Source organism: Brachycentrus maculatus, unplaced genomic scaffold (assembly GCF_059751285.1).
Source record: "Brachycentrus maculatus isolate JH-2025_06_01 unplaced genomic scaffold, ASM5975128v1 h1tg000145l, whole genome shotgun sequence".
NCBI lineage: Eukaryota > Metazoa > Arthropoda > Insecta > Trichoptera > Brachycentridae > Brachycentrus > Brachycentrus maculatus.
Window position 1 is genome coordinate 86,082 of NW_028280898.1, and position 25,805 is coordinate 111,886.

The 25,805-nt window shown below is 34.2% G+C and overlaps 1 protein-coding gene across 5 annotated transcripts in view; it reads right to left on the bottom strand.

Moving 5' to 3' along the window:
* The window catches only part of LOC148308856 (uncharacterized), a 44,240-nt gene that overhangs the window by 13,883 nt on the left and 4,552 nt on the right, over positions 1–25,805 (bottom strand). For 3 of the 5 annotated variants that reach the window (XM_088260984.1, XM_088260982.1, XM_088260985.1), the window contains 10 exons: positions 12,208–12,331; positions 11,621–11,728; positions 10,306–10,392; positions 8,164–8,330; positions 7,169–7,267; positions 6,340–6,462; positions 5,266–5,431; positions 4,241–4,419; positions 3,200–3,355; positions 1,828–2,007 (listed from right to left, as the gene is read on the bottom strand). In XM_088260984.1, the coding sequence (XP_088117110.1) occupies positions 1,828–2,007; positions 3,200–3,355; positions 4,241–4,419; positions 5,266–5,431; positions 6,340–6,462; positions 7,169–7,267; positions 8,164–8,330; positions 10,306–10,392; positions 11,621–11,728; positions 12,208–12,271 (1,329 nt within the window). In that variant the 5' untranslated portion in view covers positions 12,272–12,331. Of the gene's footprint in view, positions 1–1,827; positions 2,008–3,199; positions 3,356–4,240; positions 4,420–5,265; positions 5,432–6,339; positions 6,463–7,168; positions 7,268–8,163; positions 8,331–10,305; positions 10,393–11,620; positions 11,729–12,207; positions 12,332–19,391; positions 19,647–23,110; positions 23,234–25,805 lie in introns of those variants that run through there. The other 2 variants (XM_088260983.1, XM_088260981.1) reach the window with 1 other exon arrangement.

Here is a 25,805-nt window from a genome sequence, read left to right on the forward strand (position 1 = left end):
AACACCAGCGTACTTTAGAAAATTTGGTGATGGTTTTACAAACTTTTATTTATTTAGATTGGCAGTGACAGGGATATTGAAAGCTTTTAAATGTAAATTCACGGTGAAATCAGGATACAATTTTATATTGTTTCACATTTTTAATAAATTTCGCAACTTAGTTAAAAAAAAATTGCTTAGCAAGAGCAGATCTGTCAGGAAGATCTGATGCTTCTGTATCAGATCTGGGCATGCGGTGGGACAGCTTTCAATATGATGTTCGATGTTTTGACTAACATCGGGTCGGAATGGGATCTAGCTGACTAACTGAACTACCTAACAAGTATGTGATCCCTTTCACTGCCTACACCAGCGTACTTTAGAAAATTTGGTGATGGTTTTACAAACTTCTATTTATTTAGATTGGCAGTGACAGGGATATTGAAAGCTTTTAAATGTAAATTCACGGTGAAATCAGGATACAATTTTATATTGTTTCACATTTTCAATAAATTTCGCAACTTAGTTAAAAAAAATTGCTTAGCAAGAGCAGATCTGTCAGGAAGATCTGATGCTTCTGTATCAGATCTGGGAATGCGGTGGGACAGCTTTGCAAGAGAAGGTCTGTCAGGAAGCCTAGATGCTTCTGTATCAGATCTGGGAATGCGGTGGGACAGCTTTGCAAGAGAAGGTCTGTCAGGAAGCCTAGATGCATCTGTATCAGATCTGGAAATGCGGTGGGACAGCTATTAATGATGTTTTTTTCAATTCGATTTGTGTAATGAAATTTGTTTGGTTAATCGTTTTAGTGCTGAGATTTTTTTGATGTATGCTAAAATTTCTAAAGACTATTTTGTAAAAATGATCTTTTTTATTAGTTGTGCACAAAATTATCAATATTTTTCTCAAATATTGACCGATTTTAGTATTTCTTTCCGGTATTGGTGGAGAACATATCGAACTACTCAAATAAAACACCATTTTGGATTAAACATTAATTCATTCATTCAAACCCTTATCCGCACCCGATGCTGCATGGGGCACTGCATTATATAAACGCAGTGTTATCTTAATCGTTATCACATGAAGGAAAGGCCTCCGCTTAAATAGTGAAATAAACATACTTAAATACTATATTATTTTTTGACATCTCATCAAAGATGAAGAAGAATATGGAAGTCTAGGTATTTATGGGGCTGACGGCTGTCATAGGCTGGTTTAAGTGATCACTTTACACACGTGTAACATTCACCAATTCTACCCATTATTGACAACCACACTACTCAAATTCTTGGAAGTTCTATATATATATATATATGAACCAATTTAGAAACCTTGTTCTTGAATCACTAGAACTTCACTAGAGACATCTATTGGTGAGATGTAAAGAAGCTTTTTACTAACCAGAAACTCTTATGTTAGTATTTGAAGTCCGAATCCTGGATTATAACCACATATGAAAAATAACTCCTATAATTGGAGATAACCACTCTAATTTCTGTCCTTTCCTTCTCCTTCCTGCAAAATCTACTTTTTATACCATACCCTTACCCTTTTACTCCCTTCCTCACACACACGCACTCCCACTCTTTTTTATTTTATTTTTTACCTCTTGATGTTTTTAATCGTTATTATAACATAAATGTGGAATTGTGTGATTGTCTTTTTTTTATTATAAATAAAATAGTTATTAATGTAACTATTTTTTATTATATACTTTTACTAAATGTAAAGCTGTACAATTCCCGAATAAATAAAATAAAATAAAATAATCCAGATTTGTGAACAAGTATTTGGACACACTAAAAATATAATTAAAAATGAATGCAACAATTGAATATTCCTCACCAGCACCCTGCAGCCCTGGAACATGGTGTAGCCGTCGCGGCCCTGGTAGAGGTACTTCTTCACGGCCAGGCGGTACTGCTGCTCCGGCTGCAGGTACTCGTCGCCCACGCGCACGGTCTGGCGCTGCACCCGCTGCCCGGGGGGCGCCGCCGGGTCGAAGGCAAACGACACCCCCGCCACCTGACAGACAGGCAAACATAACCTTTATTCCAGTTGTTCAATCCAAGAAGACAAATCAATTTTTAATTAGTAAATACATACCACTATTTCTTAACCGGATCCACGCGGCTCGCATATCCGTATGTGTTTTTACAAAACATGCCCCATATGCGGCTGACATAAGCGTATGTGTTTTTACTTTGCTCCAAGTTTCGAACCTCAGTTCAACTTGGATGGATTTTTTCCTATGACATGATGTAAGCCTTGTAAATACCCAGACTTCTGTATTCTTCTTCATCAACATTGAGATATACGAAGCGGGATTCTTCTACACCTCTAGCAATAGTTCATGCATATATTTTATTTTATTTTATTTTAATGTATTTTTAATGTGTATGATTTAAATTTTTTATAGTTTGTAATGTATATATTAATTGATATAAATTGAATTGAATTGAATTGAATATCAATATATTTTTTAAAAACTCCTGAGTGGACAAAACCCAGATTTGTAAAAAAAAATTTAAACACATTCAAAATATTGTGGATAAAATAACTGGTAATTTTTAGTTAAATAAAAATTTTAAAAACCATGTTTTCAAGCGTCGCCTTAGTTTGTAAAATAATTCGTAAAGAATGAAGGTCTCTGCTAAATAAAAAAAAGTACTCAACTCAATCATAGATGGCGCCGAGAACTCACATCGCTCACTCCTTTCAAGAACGTCATAAATCAAAAATTGTCAATTTTCAGTTGTGCATGTTTTCGGAATGCCTAGAAAATGTACTATATCCCAGCAAAAGCGGCATATTTTTAACTTAATATTTACCCGCTACAGGGCAGAAAGTGTTGTTTTTGCATTTTGAAGAAAAGGTATTGTTTAATTATTTTTTTTTAATAAACTAAATATTTTACAAATGGAGAAAAAACCTTCAGGTTTTACCTTAAAAAAATCTGTTGCACAGTTAAAAGTTCAGTAAGTGGCTTCATATTTATTTTCAATACATTGTATTATATTTTTAAACTTTAAAAACGTTCTCCTGAAAAATCAAGTTTTTTTATTTATGACGTTCTTGAAAGGAGTGAGCGACATGTGAAAGAAGATAATAATCAAAGGATAAATACAACATAAGTCTAAAATAACTACACGCTCAAAATATAAATGTTGTGAGTAAACAATAAAACCACTTTCAATCATAGCCTCAAAATGATTACCTGCGGGAACCTGCCCTCCAGTTTGGGGTACTGGCAGACCCCATTCTCCAGCGCCGCGATGATAATCTCTCCAGAGCAGGAGACCAGCACAAGGGGATCTTGCATGGGAATGATGCTGGACAGGTCTCGCATGGTGAAATCTCCCGCAGCGTGGACCTTGAAGAGACAAAAAAATATGCGTGAGATTCACAGACATGAAAAATGAAACTTTTGTTTTTTTTTTTTTATGCTTTGAGATGAAAAAATACTATTACGGGCTAAATAAATCGTCCTTGGCGGATTTCACTCTGGCGAAGAAATATCTCAAACTGATTTTACCGTAGTAACAACGGTAGTAGTAGTAGGTTAAGATTATGGAGTTATGGGCTAGAAATACTAGATGTAAAACCTTTATGTATCTAAAATAAATTTTTAAAGTAGTTAAAAAATTCTCTTAGTTTAAACATTTGATAAGAACACTAAAAACATCGCAAAAACTGGAAAATATTGCTGTTGCAATAATGCAATATTTTTTTTCTTGAATGTTTTCCGCAGATACTTTGTGGCACATTTCATAAACTTTATAAAATTTTAAACCACTTCGATAAAACTTTGTTATAACCACTTTATTATTATTATTAATATTTTTTTTTATAAAAAAAAGAGAAACATTTGTGTTTTTATTATTTACACAAATATTTCAATTTCATACTATTTCTGTGAGCCTAAGCGGCTCATTATTAGAAATAGGTATGTAATTGTTGTAAAGTGGATTCGAACCGAGAAACTCTGACTTAAGAGTCCGCGACACTAACCACGGGCCCACAACCCGACACGAAGTGGTTATAACAAAGTTATTTAATTTTATAAAGTTAAATGCAATATTTCATCTTCAGAAGTTAAAAAAAACCTGTGCTTTTCATGAATAAAATCTTCATAAAAACTCTAGGTAGGATACTTAAGATAGCTAAGTCAAATGTGAAAAAGAAATTACAAATATTTAGACCAATTGAAAATATATAAATCGGTCTAGGTGTTAGCGAGGAGTCAATTTGTCGTTACCTGATCGCTCCGGAAGGTGCCGGAGTTGATGATAACCAGGTCCGCGCTGGTGGCCGCGAGCACCACGTCGCAGATCCAGTTCCCGAGGTTGGACTCCCCAGTCCGGATGGCCTGGAACCTCCCCTCCAGCGGGACGGTGAACGTGCCCAGGACTTCGTCCATCTTGCTCTCCACCACGGCTGGAAAATGTGACTATTTGTTTGAAAATTTTCAAAATTCTCATGTTAACCTTTTAGGAGGTTAACCTTTAACCGCGTTAACTTTGTTCCTGAGAGACGCCCGTGCGCGGCGGTATTTTACCGTTTTTTAAATGATTACTTTTCTTCTTCTCCGTCTTAATCCTCATTGCTGAGGGCTGTGACCCTTGCAGAAGCAATGACTCTTCTCCAGTTATCCCTTGACTGCGCTGCACGTAGCGCTCCAACCACTGAGGTGCCTGCTGCTGCCTTAATTTATTACTTTTATCATGTATTTAGTTAAGAAACAATTTATTTTCCTAAACAAAAACGTTCAATGGGATTCATTGCGCATTTTTGGTACTCTATAATATACTTGTGTCACATTATTCTTGAAATATATTGTAATATAAACAAATAAGATTGTAACATAAATAAATCAAAGCACGCATCGTGTGTCACTCTTATCCACTGGCGATGCGTAGCGTCGAGAGTGAGATAGATATAGGGTATGATTATGGCGCGGACTAATTATCGACCTCCAGAAAAATCAGGGATCTGTTCTTTTATTTATCCTTGTGATGTTACAAATTATTAGTAAGATATTTCAACAGATGCCAAGGCCAAGGATTGACGTATTATTTTATCTAATGTTCCGAACCATGAAAAAATCCATCCAAGTTGAACTGAGGTTCGAAACTTGGAGCAAAGTAAAAACACATACGCTTATGTCAGCCGCATATGGGGCATGTTTTGTGAAAACACATACGGTTATGCGAGCCGCGTGGATCCGGTTAATATAAATGAAAATATTTCAAATAGTGAAGAGGAATCATCTCTGGCACCCACCCGAGTAGCAGCTCAACTTCTCCTTGAGGACGGGATCCTCGGGGAAGGAGGAGCTGACCTGGATCTCCTCGATGTCCAGGTCCACCTTGGTCTTGCTGAAGTTGAGGGTTATCTTGGACAGCTGGCGGAAGTCGCTGCCACTCTTGATTATGTACTTCCCGTTCAGCTGCAAACAAATAAATTTGTACCAACTGCATAATGACGCGCTGCCGTCCCAACACACACACAAGGATAACAGAGGGTACAAACTAAGTCTTCAAAAAAGACACGGGAGTAAAAATATTAAACACTTATAATAAAGAGTTAAAACTAAATAATATGGAGATTTTTTATATTCGGAAAGCACTTAAAAATAATATTCCTTTAATTAACAACCAAATAAATTTTACTTATAGTCCATTATTTGATTCAACATCGTCTAAGCAAGATTCGTCAATATCCAATTCAAACTCCGCCCACTCCTTCCATCCTACGAGTATATAAGCTGGATTATTAGTATGTTTAGTCCTAGTGCATGTTTAATCTTGGCTCGTAACGCATGTTTGTGCTGAAACATTTAGTGCATGTTGGTCTTCGGGTCAATCAAAAATTGCATGTGTTTAACATTTTGTGTAGTTTTAAGTGTGTAAATGGTGCTATGGTTGTGAACGGTGGTATTGTTTGCATGCTGTGGTAGTGATTGTCCTGACGAAGAGACTGGTACGTCTCGAAACCAGTAGACATAAAAATTTGGTGAGTGGTTATATACTAACATTATTAACATTTTTGTAATAAAATAATAAGTACCAACTAAGGAATTGGAACGCTCAAAGAAAGCCCATTGCATCAACAGAAATATTTTATATATTAAAAGCATTGTGAACTTTGTGGTATGGTAAAATAACACTTTCCGTATCATTCATCGTTCACTTTGTGTAATACTACTTAAAAAGAGTTTGTAAGTGGTATTACGCAAATTGAATGATAAGGAGAGCGTTAGAAGAGAAATCATAAAAACACAAGGATGTTTTTGTAAAGTGACACAACCAGGTGCTCTGTAAAGGGGGAATGCCACAGAAAGGACTGTAAACTTACCAATATGGTTTCGTACACGTGATCATGGCCACCCAAGATGAGGTCAATCTCATTGCATTGCTCAGCCAACTTCATGTCGTTGGGCGTTCTCATATGTGTCAGCGCTATCACATAGTCACAGCCCTGAAAATATCACCGTGTTATTATTTTGCATTTAACAATATAATAAATGCGTTACCCTTATCCGCACCCCAATGGTGCATAGGGCACTGCATCTTATAAACGCAGTGTTATCTTGATCGTTAACACATGAAGGAAAGGTGATCAGCCCTTTGCCTCAGGTACCAGTCCAGGCTAATATTAAATAAATATTTTTTATTTATAAGAAATACAAGTACAAAATATACTATTATATTAACACAAAAAAAGATCCCACAAAGGCATGGCCTGTGTATGGGTAAACATTTTATTTTTAGTTTTAATAAAGGTTACTGGAGGAATACAATAGATATCGTTCATCAAACAGCTCAAACTTGGCCTTAAAAAAATAAAAATAATTTTTTTTTTGACATCTCGTCAAAGATGAAGAAGAATATGGAAGTCTGGGCATTTACGGGGCTGACAACCCTCATAGGGTGGTTTAAGTGAAATGATTTGAGTAGTGTGGTTGTCAATAATGGGTAGAATTGGTGAATGTTACACATGTGTAAAGTGATCACTTAAACCAGCCTATGACGGTCGTCAGCCCCGTAAATGCCCAGACTTACATATTCTTCTTCATCTTTGATGAGATGTCAAAAAATAATATGAGAATAACTCCTGTAATTGGAGATAATCCAGATTTTGTGAACAAGTATTTGGACACACTCAAAATGTTGTAAAAAAATACCTCTTGCTTGAGCTGGGCTCCCAGCTTGGTCCCAGCCTGAACGTAGTCAAGGAACGTCACTTCCTCAGGGTTGATTGTTGCTATAGTGTCCAGCCATTCCTTCAAACAAAAATTATAACCTGTCAATCCAAATACAAGGATAACCCGCAAAACGTCTATTTTAGATGCTGGTCTGCAGGTATAGTAAGGATAGGGAAGGTAAGTGTGAAAAATACATCACAAACATACAGACCAATTGAAAGTAAATGTTTCTTGAATTCATTTTGCAATTGGCGAGAATCAAGCCCGCGACGCCAGTTTCGCAGTCGAGCGTCTACCCAACTACACCACGGCGCCTTAAATAAGTGTTTAAGTTATTTTGAGAAATAAAAAGACTTTGTTTTTTGATCCACTCACATTTTTTTTTAACAACCTGTTTTTTTAATAACTAGTTTCGGCAACAACCTGTTGCCCTCTTCAAGGTTTAATTTATGACATAAGTCATAAATTAAACCCTGAAGAGGGCAACAGGTTGTTGCCGAAACTAGTTAGTTGTTAATAAAAATGTGAGTGGATCAAAAAACAAAGTCTTTTTATTTCTCAAAATAATATATCAATATGATCCACAAAGTTAATGCTTTCAATATTCAAAACAAAAGTATTTAAGTTTTTGTTTTGTTAGAAATTTCGGAAGGGCATTCACTCTGTTCCCAGCCATCACATCACTACTCTCTTTTCTATATCATTATCAACCTTTCCATCCATAGAAAACATACTTCCCAAATATTAATAAACTTGCCGCATCAGTATAAATCAGACTGATGACGTAATTCATTTTTTTCATTTTTAAATCCTTATCCCCACCCCAATGATGCATAGGGCACTGCGTCATATAAACGCAGTGTTATCTTGATCGTTAACACATGAAGGAAAGGTGATAAGCCCTCCGCTTCAGGTACCAGTCCAGGGTAATATGGAATAAATGGATGATGTAAGCAATCAATTATTAGATTTACCTGTTCGACCAATCCAATGAGACCTATTTTCCTCCCGCACCAATCAACAACGTGCGTGATCTTGCCGTCACCCAGCGGACGGCCCGTCTCGTTGTCTATGACGTTGGACATGAGCCAGGGAAAGTTGCTCTGAGACACCCATTTCGATAGGATTTCAAGACCATGATCTAAAACAAATCACACTTTAAAACACTTCTCTCCATCTTAGTTTTTTTTTTATCAAACAATATTTATTAGTTGCCTAAGAAAATTTGCCTTGCTTTTTATGTACAAGGATTTTTAGCATATTCAGTTCATTTATTTTAAAAATGATAGTGGATGTATATATCGCTCACTCCTTTCAACAAAGTCATATATCAAAAAATTGATTTTTCAGGAGATCGTTTTTAAAGTTTAAACATATAATAAAATGTATTAAAAATAAATATCAAGCCACTTATTGAACTTTTATCAAGCCACTTATTACTGTGCAACAGATCATTTAAGGTAAAACCTGAAGGTTTTTTCTCCATTTGAAAAATATTTAGTATATTTCAAAAAATAATTAAACAATACCTTTTCTTCAAAATGCAAAAACAACACTTTCTGCCCTGTAGCGGGTAAATATTAAGTTAAAAATATGTCGCTTTTGCTGAGATATAGTACATTTTATGAGCATTCCGAAAACATTCACAACTGAAAATTTACAATTTATGATATATGACGTTGTTGAAAGGAGTGCGCGATATGTAGTTCATAATAAATGAATAAGGTTGATCCCTAAAAACAATACAATAGACACTGTGGATTCAATGTCTTATATCAATCAAGATTTGTCAAATAGTTAATTTAGTTGTCTTATCATATCGCTCACTCCTTTCAAGAACCTCATAAATCAAAAATCGTCAATTTTCAGTTGTGCATGTTTTCGGAATGCCCAGAAAATGTACTATATCTCAGCAAAAGCGGCATATTTTTAACTTAATATTTATCCGCTACAGGGCAGAAAGTGTTGTTTTTGCATTTTGAAGAAAAGCTGTTGTTTGATTATTTTTTAAAATAAACTAATTATTTTTCAAATGGAGAAACAACCTTAGGTTTTACCTAAAAAGATCTGTTGCACAGTAAAAAGTTCAATAAGTGGCTTGATATTTATTTTTGATACTACTACATTTTTAAACTTTAATAACGTTCTCCTGAAAAATCAAGTTTTTTGATTTAGGACGTTCTTGAAAGGAGTGAGCGATATTTTATTGTTTCCATATTAGGTTATGTCAGGTTAGGTTAGGTAAGGTTAGGTTTGTCTATGACATTAGAAATGAGCCAGGAAAAGTTACTTTGAGACACCCATTTCGATAGGATTTCAAGACCATGATCTAAAAAAATCACAGTCTAAAATACTTATATCCAAGATAGGTTAGGTTAGGATAGTATAGGATAGGTTAGGTTAGGCAGGTTGATTTTTGTCTATGATGTTTGACATAAGCCAAGGAAAATTGCTATGAGACACCCATTTGGAAGGAATTTGAAGACCTATATAAATCTACATGAAGTATTATGTGAAAACTATGCAATAAAAATAAATCGAGACCATTCGTTTAGTTATACAATATTATCGAAAATCCATTCATTTCCTATTTGCGGAAGGGTGATTTATTAGTTGATTCTTGATATTCACAGTTATAATATTTACGGACGTCTTTAGGGAAGTGATCACTGCGAATATCGGGTGCGAATTATGAAATTAGTACAAAGTGTAATACTAATGATGACATGTGATGAAATAAGGAAAGAATGCAAGGCTGAGATAAGTATTATCAATAAAATTAAGAAAGATGTGTTGAGATGGTTTGGACATGTGGAACGTATGAGTGAGGAAAGAACGGTTAAACGGGAATGTAGTTGGAAAAAGAAGCCGAGGAAGACCGAGGAAAACCTGGCACAATCAGGTATGTCAAATACTTGAAAGCGGAGTCAGGAGTCGTAATAATCGTCGGGTATGTATGAGGAGATGCATGAATGTAGAAGAGGCGAAGAATGTTTGCAAAGACAGAGTGGTGTGGCGTTCGATTCTCTCTGCCTACCCCTGCGGAAAGCAGCGTGATGGTTAGTTAGTTAGTTAGTTTGTAATACTAATTTTGCTAGTGTCATTAATGATTATACCAAAGTCGTGATTTCCGAATACTGCACAGTGGGTGCCGACTTCGTTCAAAACTGGTACCATTTGTTCTCCCTTAGTGTAGGTACTCACTGAAAACAAATAAAAACACAATAATGTACAACAATCTCAAACTTATTGACCGTCTGAAGGTTTACCAAATCATAGCATTTGCCTCAGTTTCAAACATGACCTGGTATTGAACTTAAACAGCTTTCTTTTAACCTCTCAAGTAGTAAGATATTAATGGAGTTTTAGAAAAACTGTTCAGTCGGTAAAACAGGTAACTAGCCGATATCATATACATATACCATCAATAGATGGCGTTGGTAGTCCAAATCCCAACAAAATCTGGAAATAATTATAAAAAACAGTACCAGAAATAATCCCTAAACCCCAAACGTGGGGCTACAAGCTATCTGACAGGCTATTTTATATTTAAACCTTTCTGGTAAAAAAAAGCAAAATAATTGTGTCGGGTTTTGGTCCCGTTAGTGTCGCGGACTCTTAAGTCAGAGATTCTCGGTTCAAACCAACTCTACCACAATTTGATACCTATTTCTAATAATGAGCCGCTTAGGCTCACAGAAATAGTATGAAATTGAAATATTTGTGTGAATAATAAAAACACAAATATTTCTCTTTTTAATAATAAAATAAAACACTCACCTACAATATTATGATGTTTCTATTGTGCACTTCGTAATTTTTACTAAATATAAACTGTAAGTAATTATACACTAATAAAACGTAACAAAAAGAAGTTTTATGAAAAGAGTGTTACCAGTGGTAAGAGTGGGACTGTCCCGAGTTATACTCTTATAATAAAAACCTTTAATGAAAATTCAACAGATGTCACTATAAGCCTTAAATATCGCAATATAATAAGCAAAAAGCAGTCTTCCGCTACAGAGGTAATTGAGATTAGTGTCCCGCAAACGGCGATTGGCGGACTGAAGACTGTAAATCTCGCCTCCCGCATAAGGTGTGTTACAAAATTTTCACCAATATCCACAGTCTGTTTTTGATTGGTTGAAATTTTTGAATTACCTATCGTCCAAGTGACTCTGAAATCTAGCTAAGGCTTATGCAACACCGCTTATCATGTCCCTACTCAGGCTTCAACTTTATAAGTTTCATAGCCTTTGCCTACTCGTGAGTGGATTTACTCTTTATGTTTAAAGTTACTATAATCTCATGCAATTCATGAGTGAAAATTCTAGACAAAAACACTCGCCGATTGGTTGAAAGATATTTCTTCTGTACAAGAAGATTTAAAAATAATTGAATATAAAATAATTTTAATTTTAAGACACTTACGCATGCTGGGTGAGAAAATATCTCCGCTAAAAAGCACCAGAGGATTCAGATGTGCAAAGCTCTTGACGGCTGATGCGAATCTTGCTGCACCGCCAATGGGCTCCGTTTCTAAAAGCAAGACAGCTATTTTCATTCTGACTCCCATCCCCACCCTATGGTGCATAGGGAACCACATTTTTTTTATTTTATCTTCTACAATTTTAATTTATCGATTTGGCATTATTTTTTTTTCCTTCTTTATTTTAAATTCTTTTGCATTTCAAATACAAAAAATATGAGTAAAATATAAATATTAATACAAAAAAAGATCCCACAAAGACTTTGTTTTTTGATCCACTCACAAATGTGAGTGGATCAAAAAACAAAGTCTTTTTATTTCTCAAAATAATATATCAATATGATCGACAAAGTTAATGCTTTCAATACTCAAAACTGTATTGAATATTTACAAAGTCTCGGATTTGTAAATTTATATATAAATAAGCAGGGTGCAAACACTAAAAGAAATTGAAAAAATAAAATAAAACATTTTTTTTTAATTCCTTCTTTTACCAAAGAACCTAACTCCAGCCTCAAATTGTACTTACGGGTAACTTGTTCAATGTTGTACACATCGTTGAAGTGCAGAATGACAACTTTGTCCCGCGTCATATTGGTACCGCCCAGAGAAGACACGGCACGTCTGCCAGCCTGACGCACCTCCAAAGACGCCTGAATGATGAACAATACAAATTATAACTTTTGAATGTGTAAGTCATAAACTCGAATGCCATTCCTGAATTTCATGAATGGACATTCCTGATAGCCTTCTCTATGGAGGGGCCATTAGTAAGTTGCACAAAAGTCGAATGGCCGAAAGTAAAATAGTCAAAAGTCAAATGGTCACAAGTGATAAAACCGAAAGTCGAATGGCCAAAAGTCGAATGATCTCAAGTGGAATAGCCGAAAGTAAATGGCCGAAAGTTGATTGGTTGAAAGTCAAAAGATCAAAAGTCAAATGGTCACAAGTGAAATAACCGAAAGTCGAATGCTCACAAGTGGGAAGACTGAAAGTAAATGGGCGAAAGTTGAATGGCTGAAAGTCAAATGGCCGAAAGTCGAATAGCCAAAAGTCGAATTGGCAAAAGTCGAAGTCAAAGCCAAAGTAAATGGTCACAAGTGGAAAAGCCCAAAGTAAATGACTGAAAGTCGAATGGTCAAAAGTAGAATGGTGTAAAGTTGAATTGGTAAAAGTCGTGCATGGCCCCCAATTCTTTAAACTGTTTAAAGAGTCACAACATAATATTATAAGTTTGGGAAACACAGATCTATAGTAAAAATTAAACATAAACGATATAACTACCAGCCATCAAATTTAGTTACTCAAAATTAAAATTGTGTGTGCATAAATTTGAATAGTTATTAAAGCAAACTACAGCGTGTTCTGAAATAAAACTATATTATGTGCGTATGAACAGTGGTGTGCATTTTATAATATTGTACATAAGCAGTGCCTAATGGAATGGAAAAAAATATGGAAAACTGTGATAATAATAATAAATTGATAAAAATATTAATAAACTACAAGTTTTCTCAGTTATTTCTCCATGACAAAAAACGCATTATAAGTCTATAGTATATATTGTTTTTTGACATCTCAACAAAGATAAAGAAGAATATGGAAGTCTAGGCATTTACGGAAATTACAACCGTCATAGGGTGGTTTGCGTGATCACTATACACACGTGTAACATTCACCAATTCTACCCATGATTGACAACCACACTACTCAAATTCTTGGAAGTTCTATACATACGAACCAATTACGAAAAAACATTGTACTTGAATCACTAGAATTTTCATTACTTAAGATGTCAAAAAATAATATGAAAAATAACTCCTATAATTGGAGATAATCCAGATTTGTAAACAAGTATTATTTATCAGAGTTACGACAGATAAGTTTAAAAAATAAATAATAATAAGCTGTTTTTCCTACTGCCTGGCCTGATGAAAAACTCAGTGCACGCCACTGCGTATGGATATGTAAAATTACAATTGACAGAAATTACCACTTTTAGCATAAATAGCACATTTAAATACCTACAAGTGTTGAGAAGGATGTAAACACGTTTCCAATTACAATATTCAATACATCAACTAATTTGAATGATGTCGGAAAGATGTCTGAAATATCGCTAGTAAGATGATAAACTAATCATATAATTTTACATTTTAAGATGGAGACTGACGTCGTAACATAACGTCGTAACATCGCTCGCAGCGAGCATCCGAAACTATGGATGGAGGGCTCGGCTCGCTGTACTGACTGCCTGAATGCTCGCATCGTAACGTGTTACGTTACGGCAAAATGCTCCGGTCAGTCTCTACCTTATGACATATCAACGTAGATGAAGACGAATATGGAAGTCTGGGCATTTACAGGGCTTGCGACCATCATAAGATTGGTTAACTGATCACTTTACACATGTGTAACATTCACGAATTCTACCCATGATTGACAACCAGACTTCTTAATTTTTGGAACTCCTAGATGTATTGATTAAACTCGTGACAGTTTAGTATTGCGCGTGTTACTAGTCTTTGAACGTACTAGCAACACGCCCAATACTAAACTGCTCATGGCGGACAGCCTGCTTCTTGACAGATGCAGTCACTTTTCAGGACTGTTCCACTCTAGCACTGGTACCACTCTTTAATAAAATATTGATTTTTGTTCCGTATTATTAGTGTATAGTCACATTTTCAGTGTTTTCGATTGCATTGTTGTTATATTTACATTTTATTATATTTATGTCTTATATATTAATAACACAAATTACAAAGTAAGCAAAAAAAACTCTTGTTAAAGATGTAGAAGAATCCCGGTTCAGAATACCCCCTCAGACACATGGAACAGACTAAAAACTAATTGTGATATTGTTCAGCAAAGTGGTAGCTCTTCCTACAGGCATAACCATCCGCAAATTGGTACTGTATATAGTCTTAGCTAACTATCGGGAATATACAGATCAATGCTCAGCATAATTAACATATACCTCTCAGATCATGGCCTATCACTTCGTTCTTCCAAAGAAAGAACACTTTCCATTCCTCGCCATAAAACGTCATTCTTCAGCGATTCCTTCTCTGTCCAAGCGGCCAGACTATGGAATGAATTACCTCTCCGCGTAAACAAATGCACCTTCTCTCATAACTTTTAAGAAACGTCTGAGACATTACTATCTATCATTAGATTCCTAACTGTCCATCAAACCTCCTCCCTTAGTTATTCCCTCTACCTCCTTCCCTAAACTCCCTTTTTTCTTTGGCTTCCTTATAAATAAATAATTTATACTAAGGTGGAGACTGACCGGAGCATTTTGTCGTAATATAACGATTATTATTATCATTACGATGCGAGCATTCAGGCAGTCAGTACAGTTTTGGATGCTCGGTGATGCTCGCCGCGAGCGATGTTACGACGTTATGTTACGACAAAATGCTCCGGCCAATCTCCACCTTTATAACGTAATAAAGAAATAATTTAGCTCTCAACGATTATCACTCAAGTGCTCACTTAGCCACTCAATTAAAATCAAGATCGTAAATCATGAACGATGTTATCATTGAATTATCTTAAAACAGATAATTGTTAACGATTTTCGATCGGTGATGTAATATTGAATTTAATAGAGACACCCACGCAATAAATTATAATTCTGGTCAAATTATATGAATCGGTAAATAAGAATTTTAAATATCATATTGGCGATTGCAAAATATTTGTATGCATAATTTAAATGTTAATATTTTTTCATTAATTGACTCGGCAGTCGCTTTGTGGTAAAATCCATCCATTTTGAAAAATGATGCGGAATGCATCGAAACACGCGTCACAGTAGATTTTAAGAAATAGTGGTATTTACTAAGTGAAACATCAATTAAAAATGGATATATTTTACCACAAAGTGACTGCCGAATCAATTAATGAAAAAATGAGTGACATTTCATATAATGAGTTATAGAGAAAAGGCAAGTTCCTTTTTCACGACATTCACTTGTGAGCTGGGACCAAAACAAAAAAAATGTTTCCCTTAACGAGTAATATTCTGGAACAAATTACGCACGTTATGAGAGGTTCCACTGTATATTGTCATTGAGCTATATAAGGTGCAAGATCTGTCTAAATTCTAGACACAGTGTATGTATTGACCAGGTGTACAGAGTAGAAAGTTTGCTAATAAATATTCATAAAAATTAAATGAAAAAAAAAACACATGTCTAGTTAAAACAAATTACATGTGGATATGGTGAAATTTAAATATTTCAATACGTTTGGTCATACAGATAATTAAATAAATTGATCACCCACACAATTATTTCGTTAATAAAACAGGCAGAAAAAAATCTGTGTAATACCCGTTGTCTCTTTATACAGGGTGGCACAAAATTCATCATCCTATCGGAAGATGTTATATTTTATTGCAAATGGCATTGTACGTCAATCATATTTGACATTAGTGAACTAGACGGCTGCACTATACAAACAGATTTCGAGTAGCGCAAAATTAATCTTTTTTTTTTTTAATTACTTTTTTACTAAATAAAAAAAAATATTTCAAGTGATGGAAAAATCTTTATTTGGATATCCATCAAGTTGCTGCCGCCAGTGTCGATGCACATTTGTGCCCATTTAATCAATTTGTTTGTATACTGCAGCTGTCTGGTTCACAAATTTCAAATATGATTGACGTACGACATCGTTTGCAAAAATTATAACATCTTCCAACAAGTATATAATTTTGTGCCACCCTGTATAAAACTATGTTAAAATAATAATTTTTACATTTTTGATATCTCAACATAGATGAAGAAGAATATGGATGTCTGGGTATTTACAGGGCTTACAACCTGTCATAGTCACTTTATACACGTGCAACATTCACCATTCTACACGTGATTAATTTACCAATGGCGTACCTTTTCCACCAGTAGTTAGAAACAGTGAGTGTTATGAGATGATCTTTAGAAAGAAAAAAAAAAACGCATATGTTTGCTAAATCATTTCCCGTATCTCCTTTTCCCCAATCCAATCACAGTGAAGCGCTTTTGAGGTAGTATTTTACAAAAATAGCGCTATATAATTTATCCATTTTTTTTTTAAATTGTTTATTTTGCAGTCACCCAGTGAAAGGATGTTTCTGCCAGTGTCAAGTATTAAAAATTATTATTACTATTACTTGTAATCAGGCCTTTTTTTCACTTTTATTACGGTGGAATAGCGTTCCGGCACCTTTTATCAAGAATATATATTTTTTTTAATTTTAAAAATCAATTAGACGAAACAATGTTTGTGCTAACGTAATTACAATCTATATTTATATAAAATTTAAAACAAAACAGTTGTTTTTTACCACTTGAGTTATATTTATTTTATTTTTACGACTACTTTCTGAAGCTTCCATCTTTGGGTCTAAATATAAAATGAAAGCATCCGTAGCTTCAGAAACTAGAATAAAAACCCCGCTTTTAATGAACATCGCTATATAGTATAATTTTATTTATAAAGCATTTTGGCAATAGATCATTAAAAATTTGTATACCACTATGAGACCATGGGTATCTAAATTTAACCATATAAATATAGACTATATACAAATGAGTATTTTGAAAATTTTCCATTCTTTTGGTCACTCTTCTCATTTTTCCAAACATATATTATTCACATTGCCTAGTTTTGCATCTCTTGCAGCCTCTTAAGATTACCTTCGTTGGTTAAATACAACACTATACATAAATCGTTTATATGAGGATAAATTACGAATCAGTATGAAGAACAATAAAAAATCTAAGATGCAGTGCCCTATATACAAATTTTTCAGATAGAGCTTTTATATTTATGGGCAGATATCCTTTTTTATAACTTACTAAATAAGTAATGCATGTATTAATAACACATGGATAATTTGACGTGCATATTAACACATCGTTTGCGGGAAATGCTTAAAAAGATATTTTACATACTATTACAATGATTAAAGAAAACACTTCGTTTTTTACCACTTGAGTTTTATTATAGACTACATGTTTCAGAAGTTAAACTTCCATCATTCAGGTCTGTATAAGTTAATGCCGAAACAATAAATAAAATATCAGTGGCCAGTACGGTATATAAATATAAAAAGCTAAGTGTTACATACTGTTGATAGAGAGCGGGAGAAGCTTCGAAGCGTTCTATTTGCTTACTTTTGGTAGAGCGCAAGGGGCGCCAAAACACATTACACAAATGGTAATTGAGTTTGCAGTTACTTGTGATTAGTAAGTATACAACCCTAATTAATTTACTAATTAGGGTCGGGGTTGATGAAAAAACCGCCGGAGAACAATGTGTTAAAGGACCTCCCTTAATTTTATTAATTTCACAAAACATTTAAACTTATTTATTTTTTACACAACATTGCATTCAAAGTTATATGCACATAACGCTTCACAAAACACAACACACTCACCATGAGTTATGATATTAGTCTGAACGTAAAATATCCAAACACTGAATGGCGGTGCCGACAGATTGGCAATAGCGAAACTGGTGACAAATTGACTGCAAATAAAATAGAGTGACCGTAATTGAGGTGTAGTCCTTTTTGGCGTCACCTCCACCGCGGTAGGAGGGAAAATAATTCCAGTCCTTCTCAAACGTAGCAGGTTATATCGGTAGTGTAATGGCAAAGGGGTATATCTGTCAAATTTTTCATTTTCTAAGTTTGTTCCACAAAATGTCTGAAAAAGTGTATTATATAATCTGGCAAAAGGATATAGCTGTAGTCGCAAATACTTAATTAGTTTTTTTGAGATATGTACATATAAAAATACGTAAAACAAATGAGTTATTTAATTTCACAAGTTTGTTTTTGCTCTCCTGTAAAATTTGGTCTGAGACAGATATACCCCTTTGCCTTTACACTACCGAAATATTGCATATAACTTGTCCGCATCCGTAGTATGATGATCATCAGGCTCGGCTACCATTCTGGGGGTCCCGGGTTCGATTCCCAAGGGGGGGTCAAATAAATAAAAGTTATTTTTCACTCTAATATGTATTCAACATAACCCCGGACCGGTAACTGAAGCGGAGGGCTGATCACCTTTCCTTCGTGTGTTAACGATCAAGATAACACTGTGTTTGTATAATGCAGTGCCCTATGCACCATTGGGTTGCAGATAAGGGTTTGAATTGAATATTTATTGAATATTACCCTGGACTGGTGCCTGCAGCGAAGGGCTGGTCGCCTTTCCTTCATGTGTTAACAATCAAAAACACTGAGTTTATATAATGAAGTGCCCTATGCACCACTAATACGGCAGAATCTATGGTTGATTTGAGTAAGCTCTATTCAGCAGATAAAAAATTATGCCATTATTACAATGATTAAAGAAAACACTTCGTTTTTTACCACTTGAGTTTTATTATAGACTACATGTTTCAGAAGTTAAACTTCATTCAGGTCTGTATAATAACAGTTATTATACAGACTTGAATGATGGAAGTTTAACTTCTGAAACATGTAGTCTATAATAAAAATCAAGTGGTAAAAAACAAAGTGTTTTCTTTAATCATTGTAACATGTCTTACAACAAAGTTAATGCCGAAACAATAAATAAAATGCCATTATTATACAAGTTAGTATATGTACGAGTTAAATGCGTCCGGTGAACCCACAAAGATAATGTCTGAGCATGAAAATGTTGAGAAACTGTGATACAATGACTAACAAAGGCATGCCCAAACCTTGGCGGATATCTTCCTGAACAAGACAAACGGATTAATTCTCATCCCAAAGTTTGAGGACCGCCGGTTGAGTGTACCGTGGAGTGGACGCCGTTTAAAATGACAAATTTGATTTCTACCAATTAATCATCTCATCAGAATTCGTGAGTGGTACAATGTTATGTACACCGCTTCCAAACTAAATTGACACTCAAATTGATTGAATTGAAATTGAAGTCTACATATAAGTAACTGTCCACCGTGGATTGGAAGTATCTAAAACAAGACAAACAGTTTTATGTTTTTGATTACCATTTATTATTTCTTATTTATATGTACAAACCCTGTAAGCGAACTCCCTCTCTAAACACGAGCAATCTGCTCTCTTAGTGAGGTAGCACGTAAAAAAAATAATAATAATAATAAAAATATGTAACTATGTTGATTATTATGATAAAATATGTAACTATGTTGATTATTATGATAAAATATGTAACTATGTTGATTATTATGATAAAATATGTAACTATGTTGATTATTATGATAAAATATGTAACTATGTTGATTACTATGTTGATTGTAACTATGTTGACTATTTTTGCCATACAATGTATCTTTGATTAAAAAAATTTATAATAAAAAAAAAAAAAAAAAGGACACTAGGATAAAATATATTATTTGATTCAATATCTTCTTCTTCTTCTTATTATAGGCCTTGCGGCCTGTTTTTAAGAGGGATTAGCCTCCTGCGACGTCGATTCCCAGCTATCGGCCCATCTCTTTGGTGGTCTGCCCGGGAGTCGTCTACCATGGGGTCGGCCGTACAATGCGATGTGGGGGAGTTTGGGTGGTTCCATTCTCCTCACATGCGCATACCATTGTCTTCTTCGTTGCCTTCCCCACCTAACGACATCTTCGATCTCGCATATTTCCCTGATCCTGGCATTTCTCAATCTATCTCGAAGACTCTTGCCTGTTATGCTTCTCAGAGTCTTCATTTCTGACACTCTAAGCGCATTTTTTAATTTTTTTTTTATTTAATATAGGATATATATTTGACTAAGGGCATACTATAAATCGCAACTTAATTTTCTTTAAGCACGGGTAACATTTACAACATTTTGAGTGTGTCCAAATACTTGTTTATTTTATTTTTTTAACATCTCATCAAAGATGAAGAAGAATATGGAAGTCTGGGCATTTACGGGGCTGACAACCGTCGTAGGCTGATCACCTTTTCTTTGTGTATTTAACGATCAAGACAACACTGATTCTATATGATGCAGTGCCCTATGCACCATTGGGTGCGGAATAAGGGTTAGAAGATAGTAAGAGGGTTGTAAAAAAGGAGTTTAATGTGATGCTATAAATAAGTGGTAAGCGGAAGGCTGATCGCGGAACTTTAAGCGGAAGGCTGATCACCTCTCCTTCGTGTTTTTAACGATCAAGATAACACTGCTTCTATACGATGCAGTGCCCTATGCACCATTGGGGTGTGGATAAGGGTTAGAAGAAGACAATCTTCCAAGAGCATGGCTCTTTTTTTAAACGGATACAAGTTGGCATTCAGAGGTACTAAATGACAAAGTATAATTTATAAGTAGACACAGCGCTCACTCCTTTCAAGAACGTCATAAATCAAAAATCTTCAATTTCCAGTTGTGCATGTTGGAATGCCCAGAAAATGTACTATATCCCAGCAAAAGCGGCATATTTTTAACTTAATATTTACCCGCTACAGGGCAGAGAGTGTTGTTTTTCCATTTTGAAGAAAAGGTATTGTTTAATTATTTTTTTAAATATACTAAATATTTTTTGAATGGAGAAAAAACCTTCAGGTTTTACCTAAAAAGATCTGTTGCACAGTAAAAAGTTCAATAAGTGGCTTGATATATATATTTTCAATACTTTGTATTATATTTTTAAACTTTAAAAACGTTCTCCCGAGATTTCAAGTGTTTTTAATTTATGACGTTCTTGAAAGGAGTGAGCGGCATGTAGAGTGACAATGACATTGGAGTCACATCGCCTAGTTAGATATCCCAGCTCGTTCATATGCACCGCAGAATGTGGGTCAGTGCGAACATTAGCATCACTATCAAGATGACCGTATCAACTATTGCTATGATACATGTACCAAATTATACTACTTTAAACTGTATTTCAAAGTACACTGCTTCAATTCTTTAATAATAAAACCCTTATCCGCACCCCAATGGTGCATAGGGCACTGCGTCATATAAACGCAGTGTTATCTTGATCGTTTACACATGAAGGAAAGGTGATCAGCCCTCCGCTTCAGGCGCCAGTCCAGGGTAATATTGAATAAATATGACAGTGAAAAAATTCTTTAGGTAAACCCTATTTTAGGCCGGAATACTAAATGAATTGAAATATACTCGATCATCGAAACTGGACTATAAGTCCATACAAGACTCGATGATGGACATAAAGGTCCTCAGATTATATTGCCAATACCCAAATTAACCAGCTGCCTGACATATCGCTCACTCCTTTCAAGAACGTCGTAAATCAAAAAACTTGATTTTTCAGGAGAATGTTTTTAAAGTTTAAAAATATAATACAATATATTAAGAAAAAATATCTAGCCACTTTTTACTGTGCAATAGATCTTTTTAGGAAAAACCTGAACCTTTTTCTCCATTTGAAAAATATTTAGTATAATTAAAAAAAATAATTAACCAATACCTTTTCTTCAAAATGCAAAAACAACACTTTCTGCCCTGTAGCGTGTAAATATTAAGTTAAAAATATGCTACTTTTGCTGGTATAAAGTACATTTTCTGGGCATTCTGAAAACATACACAACTGAAAATTGACAAGTTTCGACTTATGACGTTCTTGAAAGGAGTGAACGATATATAAAATAAAACCCATTCGGGGATCCAAAATAAATGATTTCAGAAGGTACTTTATGGAAAGAAATATATGTAGCGATTAGTCATATTTTCTTATTTTGTTTTTACCTTAATTTTTTTTTTTCTCATTTGTTATATTTTCTCATTTTTTATATTTTCTCATTTGTTTATTTTAAATATGCTTCTTACCTTATGTTTTTCATTTATTTCTTTTAAATATGCTTCTTGTGCCTATTTATTATCCCTGTTTATTGTTTTTATATTTTGCCATGTATTAAGTATTAGTTTTGGTTATTTAAAAAAAAAATCTTTTTTGTTACTTTATTATCTGTGTTCCAGTCTTGTTAACCTTAATCCCATGTCCCAAAATGAGAAATAGAAATTACTCATCGCGAATATTATATGTATATATGATTTATGTATGTAATATGTTTTGAAATAAATAAAAAATAAAATAAAATAAAAAAATATATATGGCATACAAGATTTTTAATTGATATCTCCACATAGATAAAGAAGTCTATTTGTGGTAGGAATATAAAAGCCTTTGAAAAATTGCTTTGTGAGAGTAGGTCTGTCAGGAAGCCTAGATGCTTCTGTATCAGATCTGGGATTGCGGTGGGACAGCTTTCAATAGCTCATGTCTGTATTTATTGGAGCTCATGGTCTCCAATTGTATCATGAACAGATCATTTTTAGAACTGAACACTTCCCCTTTAACATCCTGTGCCTTTAAATCATTTTTATGAACTTATTTTCCATACGTTTGTTTGGAGTGTCATCTTAGTTAGTCACATTCATTATTTTGTATGCTAAATAATTGTACTGGGTCTAACAATAAGAACAAAAAACATTGCTTACATTTTATGGCAATTAATAAAGAACTCAATATTTATTTGCTGCAATATTAAAAAAAATAACTGATTAAAAAATATAAACTTGAATTTAAAAATCTTTTTATGCCAATGTAAATACAGAAATTTTACAATATTCAAATGTCAAAAAATTTCCTTCCAATTTTATGTGTTGCCAGAGTGTTAAAACTATTAAACACATAAGTACCTACTTCTAACAATTCGGCCACTCTATAAGAGGGCCCTCCTATATTATTAAATTTAACCTTGGCATTGTGAAACAATACGAAACAAACACAACTTGACCTTCAATCGCTTCACATACAAAAGGATTGAGTAAAATGATCTATCAGAAAATAACCACGGAAAAAATAATTGATACGGGTAAAATATACCCCACCACCTTCGTAGTGCAGTGGTTAGCGTGTTTAGCTACCGTCATGCTAAATAAATACAAGGATTTTTGCATTTAGTCCAATAATATAAGGAATTTTTATTTTTTAAATGAATATTTTTATTTATATCTCAGCATAGACGAAGAAGTTATTAATTTCCAAAAAAATTTTTTTTCATACATTCCCAACATATTTGACATAATTCAGAAAAAGAATCTCACACATCGCTCACTCCTTTCAACAACGTCATATATCAAAAAACTTGATTTTTCAGGAGATTGTTTTTAAAGTTTAAAAATATAATAAAATGTATTAAAAACAAAAATGTATCAATGCACTTATTGAACTTTTTACTGTGCAACAGATCTTTTTAGGTAAAAACTGAATGTATTTTCTCCATTTGAAAAATATTTAGTTATGTTTTTAAAAAAAATAATTAAACAATACCTTTTCTAATAGATTATTATTTTTAACTTCGTGATGGAATTGCATTTTAATATATTATTAGATTGAAACCAATATTTTTAGCTTTTCCACTTTATTTTTTTTTTGACCAGAGACCGGGTTTCGTCGTTACCGACATGAACAGTCTGATGATGTCGGTAACGACGAAACCCGGTCGCTGGTCAAATAAAAATAAAGTGGAAAAGCTAAAAATATTGGTTTTAATCTAATAATATAATACCTTTTCTCAAAATGCAAAAACAACACTTTCTGCCTTGTAGCGGGTAAATATTAAGTTAAAAATATGCCGCTTTTGCTGGGATATAATTTGCACAACTGAAAATTTACAATTTTTGATATATGACGTTGTTGAAAAGAGTAAGCGATAAATAAAAAAGATAAAATAAAACATAGATGTCTATCCTGTCAGTCATCACAGAGTGGACATAGGTCTTGTATATTCTCACCTTGGTTTCGATGTTCATATACTTGTTTTCCCATAAAATATGTTCTATAAACATCCAAAAATGGCTGTGGCCTTTTGTGATTGTTCAAGTACTTGGCCATAGAGGTCTAATGACCCTAGGACCCTAATATTTGAGTAATCATGGGTATAATGATGCATGTAGAACGATGTATGTAGAATGATGACGCATATAAATGATAAATAAAATGAATGTTAACAACATATTAAGTGTGTCCAAATACTTGTTCACAAATCAGGGTTATCTCGAATTATAGGAGTTATTTTTCATATTATTTTTTGACATCTCATCAAAGATGAAGAAGGATATGGAAGTCTGGGCATTTACATGACTGATGACCGTCATAGGCTGGTTTAAGTGATCACTTTACACACGTGTAACATTCACCAATTCTACCCATTATTGACAACCACACTACTCAAATTCTTGGAATCGAACCCGGGACCTCCAGTACGGTAGCCCAGCGTGCTTACCATAACACTACGGACAAAAAACTCTATACCTAGAATTAATTATATTTTTTTGGGAACTGGAAAGGGTCAAGAATGATAACGTTACAGTGTATGATGTGTAACCAGCCAATGACAGGTCGTAAGGCCTGTGAATAATACCTAGACTTCCTTATTCCCCTCTCAACTCTCAACCTAAAATATAATAAACATCTTGAATTAATACCCCATAAAATAATACCATAGAAAAAGAGTGTCAATAACCTGGTAATGGCTAAATAATTGAACTCAGACTTGGCGTCCTTGAAACTTCAACAATCAAACTAAGTCATTAAAGTCATATCACGGGAAACCCAATGTTGCTTAGTAAAATGTGTACAAAATATACATAATACCAGACACGCCTACATCCAATTGTGTGGCCAAAACGCCATTGTTGCTATTCATTGAAAAAAATAAAATATTTCACACAAAAATTAATTTTTTTAAAAGAAATAACCACAAAGCCAGTATTTTGGAGGTTGTCCAAAGGTAAGACAGTGAGAATGGTGAAGAAGGATATGAAAAATACATCACAAACTTCTGCTTTCCTTCTTCAAACCCTCATTCGCACCCGATGGTACATAGGGCACTGCATCATACAAACGCAGTGTCATTTTATCGTCAAATCAACATTGCATCAATTTGATGTAGTGCCCTACGCACCATATAGTGTGGATAGTAGTCAGTATTCTCCAAACCCTCATCCGCAGCCAATGGTGCATAGGGCACTGCATCATATAAATGCATTATCATGATCGTTAACACATGAATGAAAGATGAGCCTTTGCTTCAGGTACCAGTCAAATTGACGCAGTGTTTTCTTGATCATTACTTACATGAAGGCAAGGTGATCACTCTTGCGCTTCAGGAACCAGTCCAGGGTAATA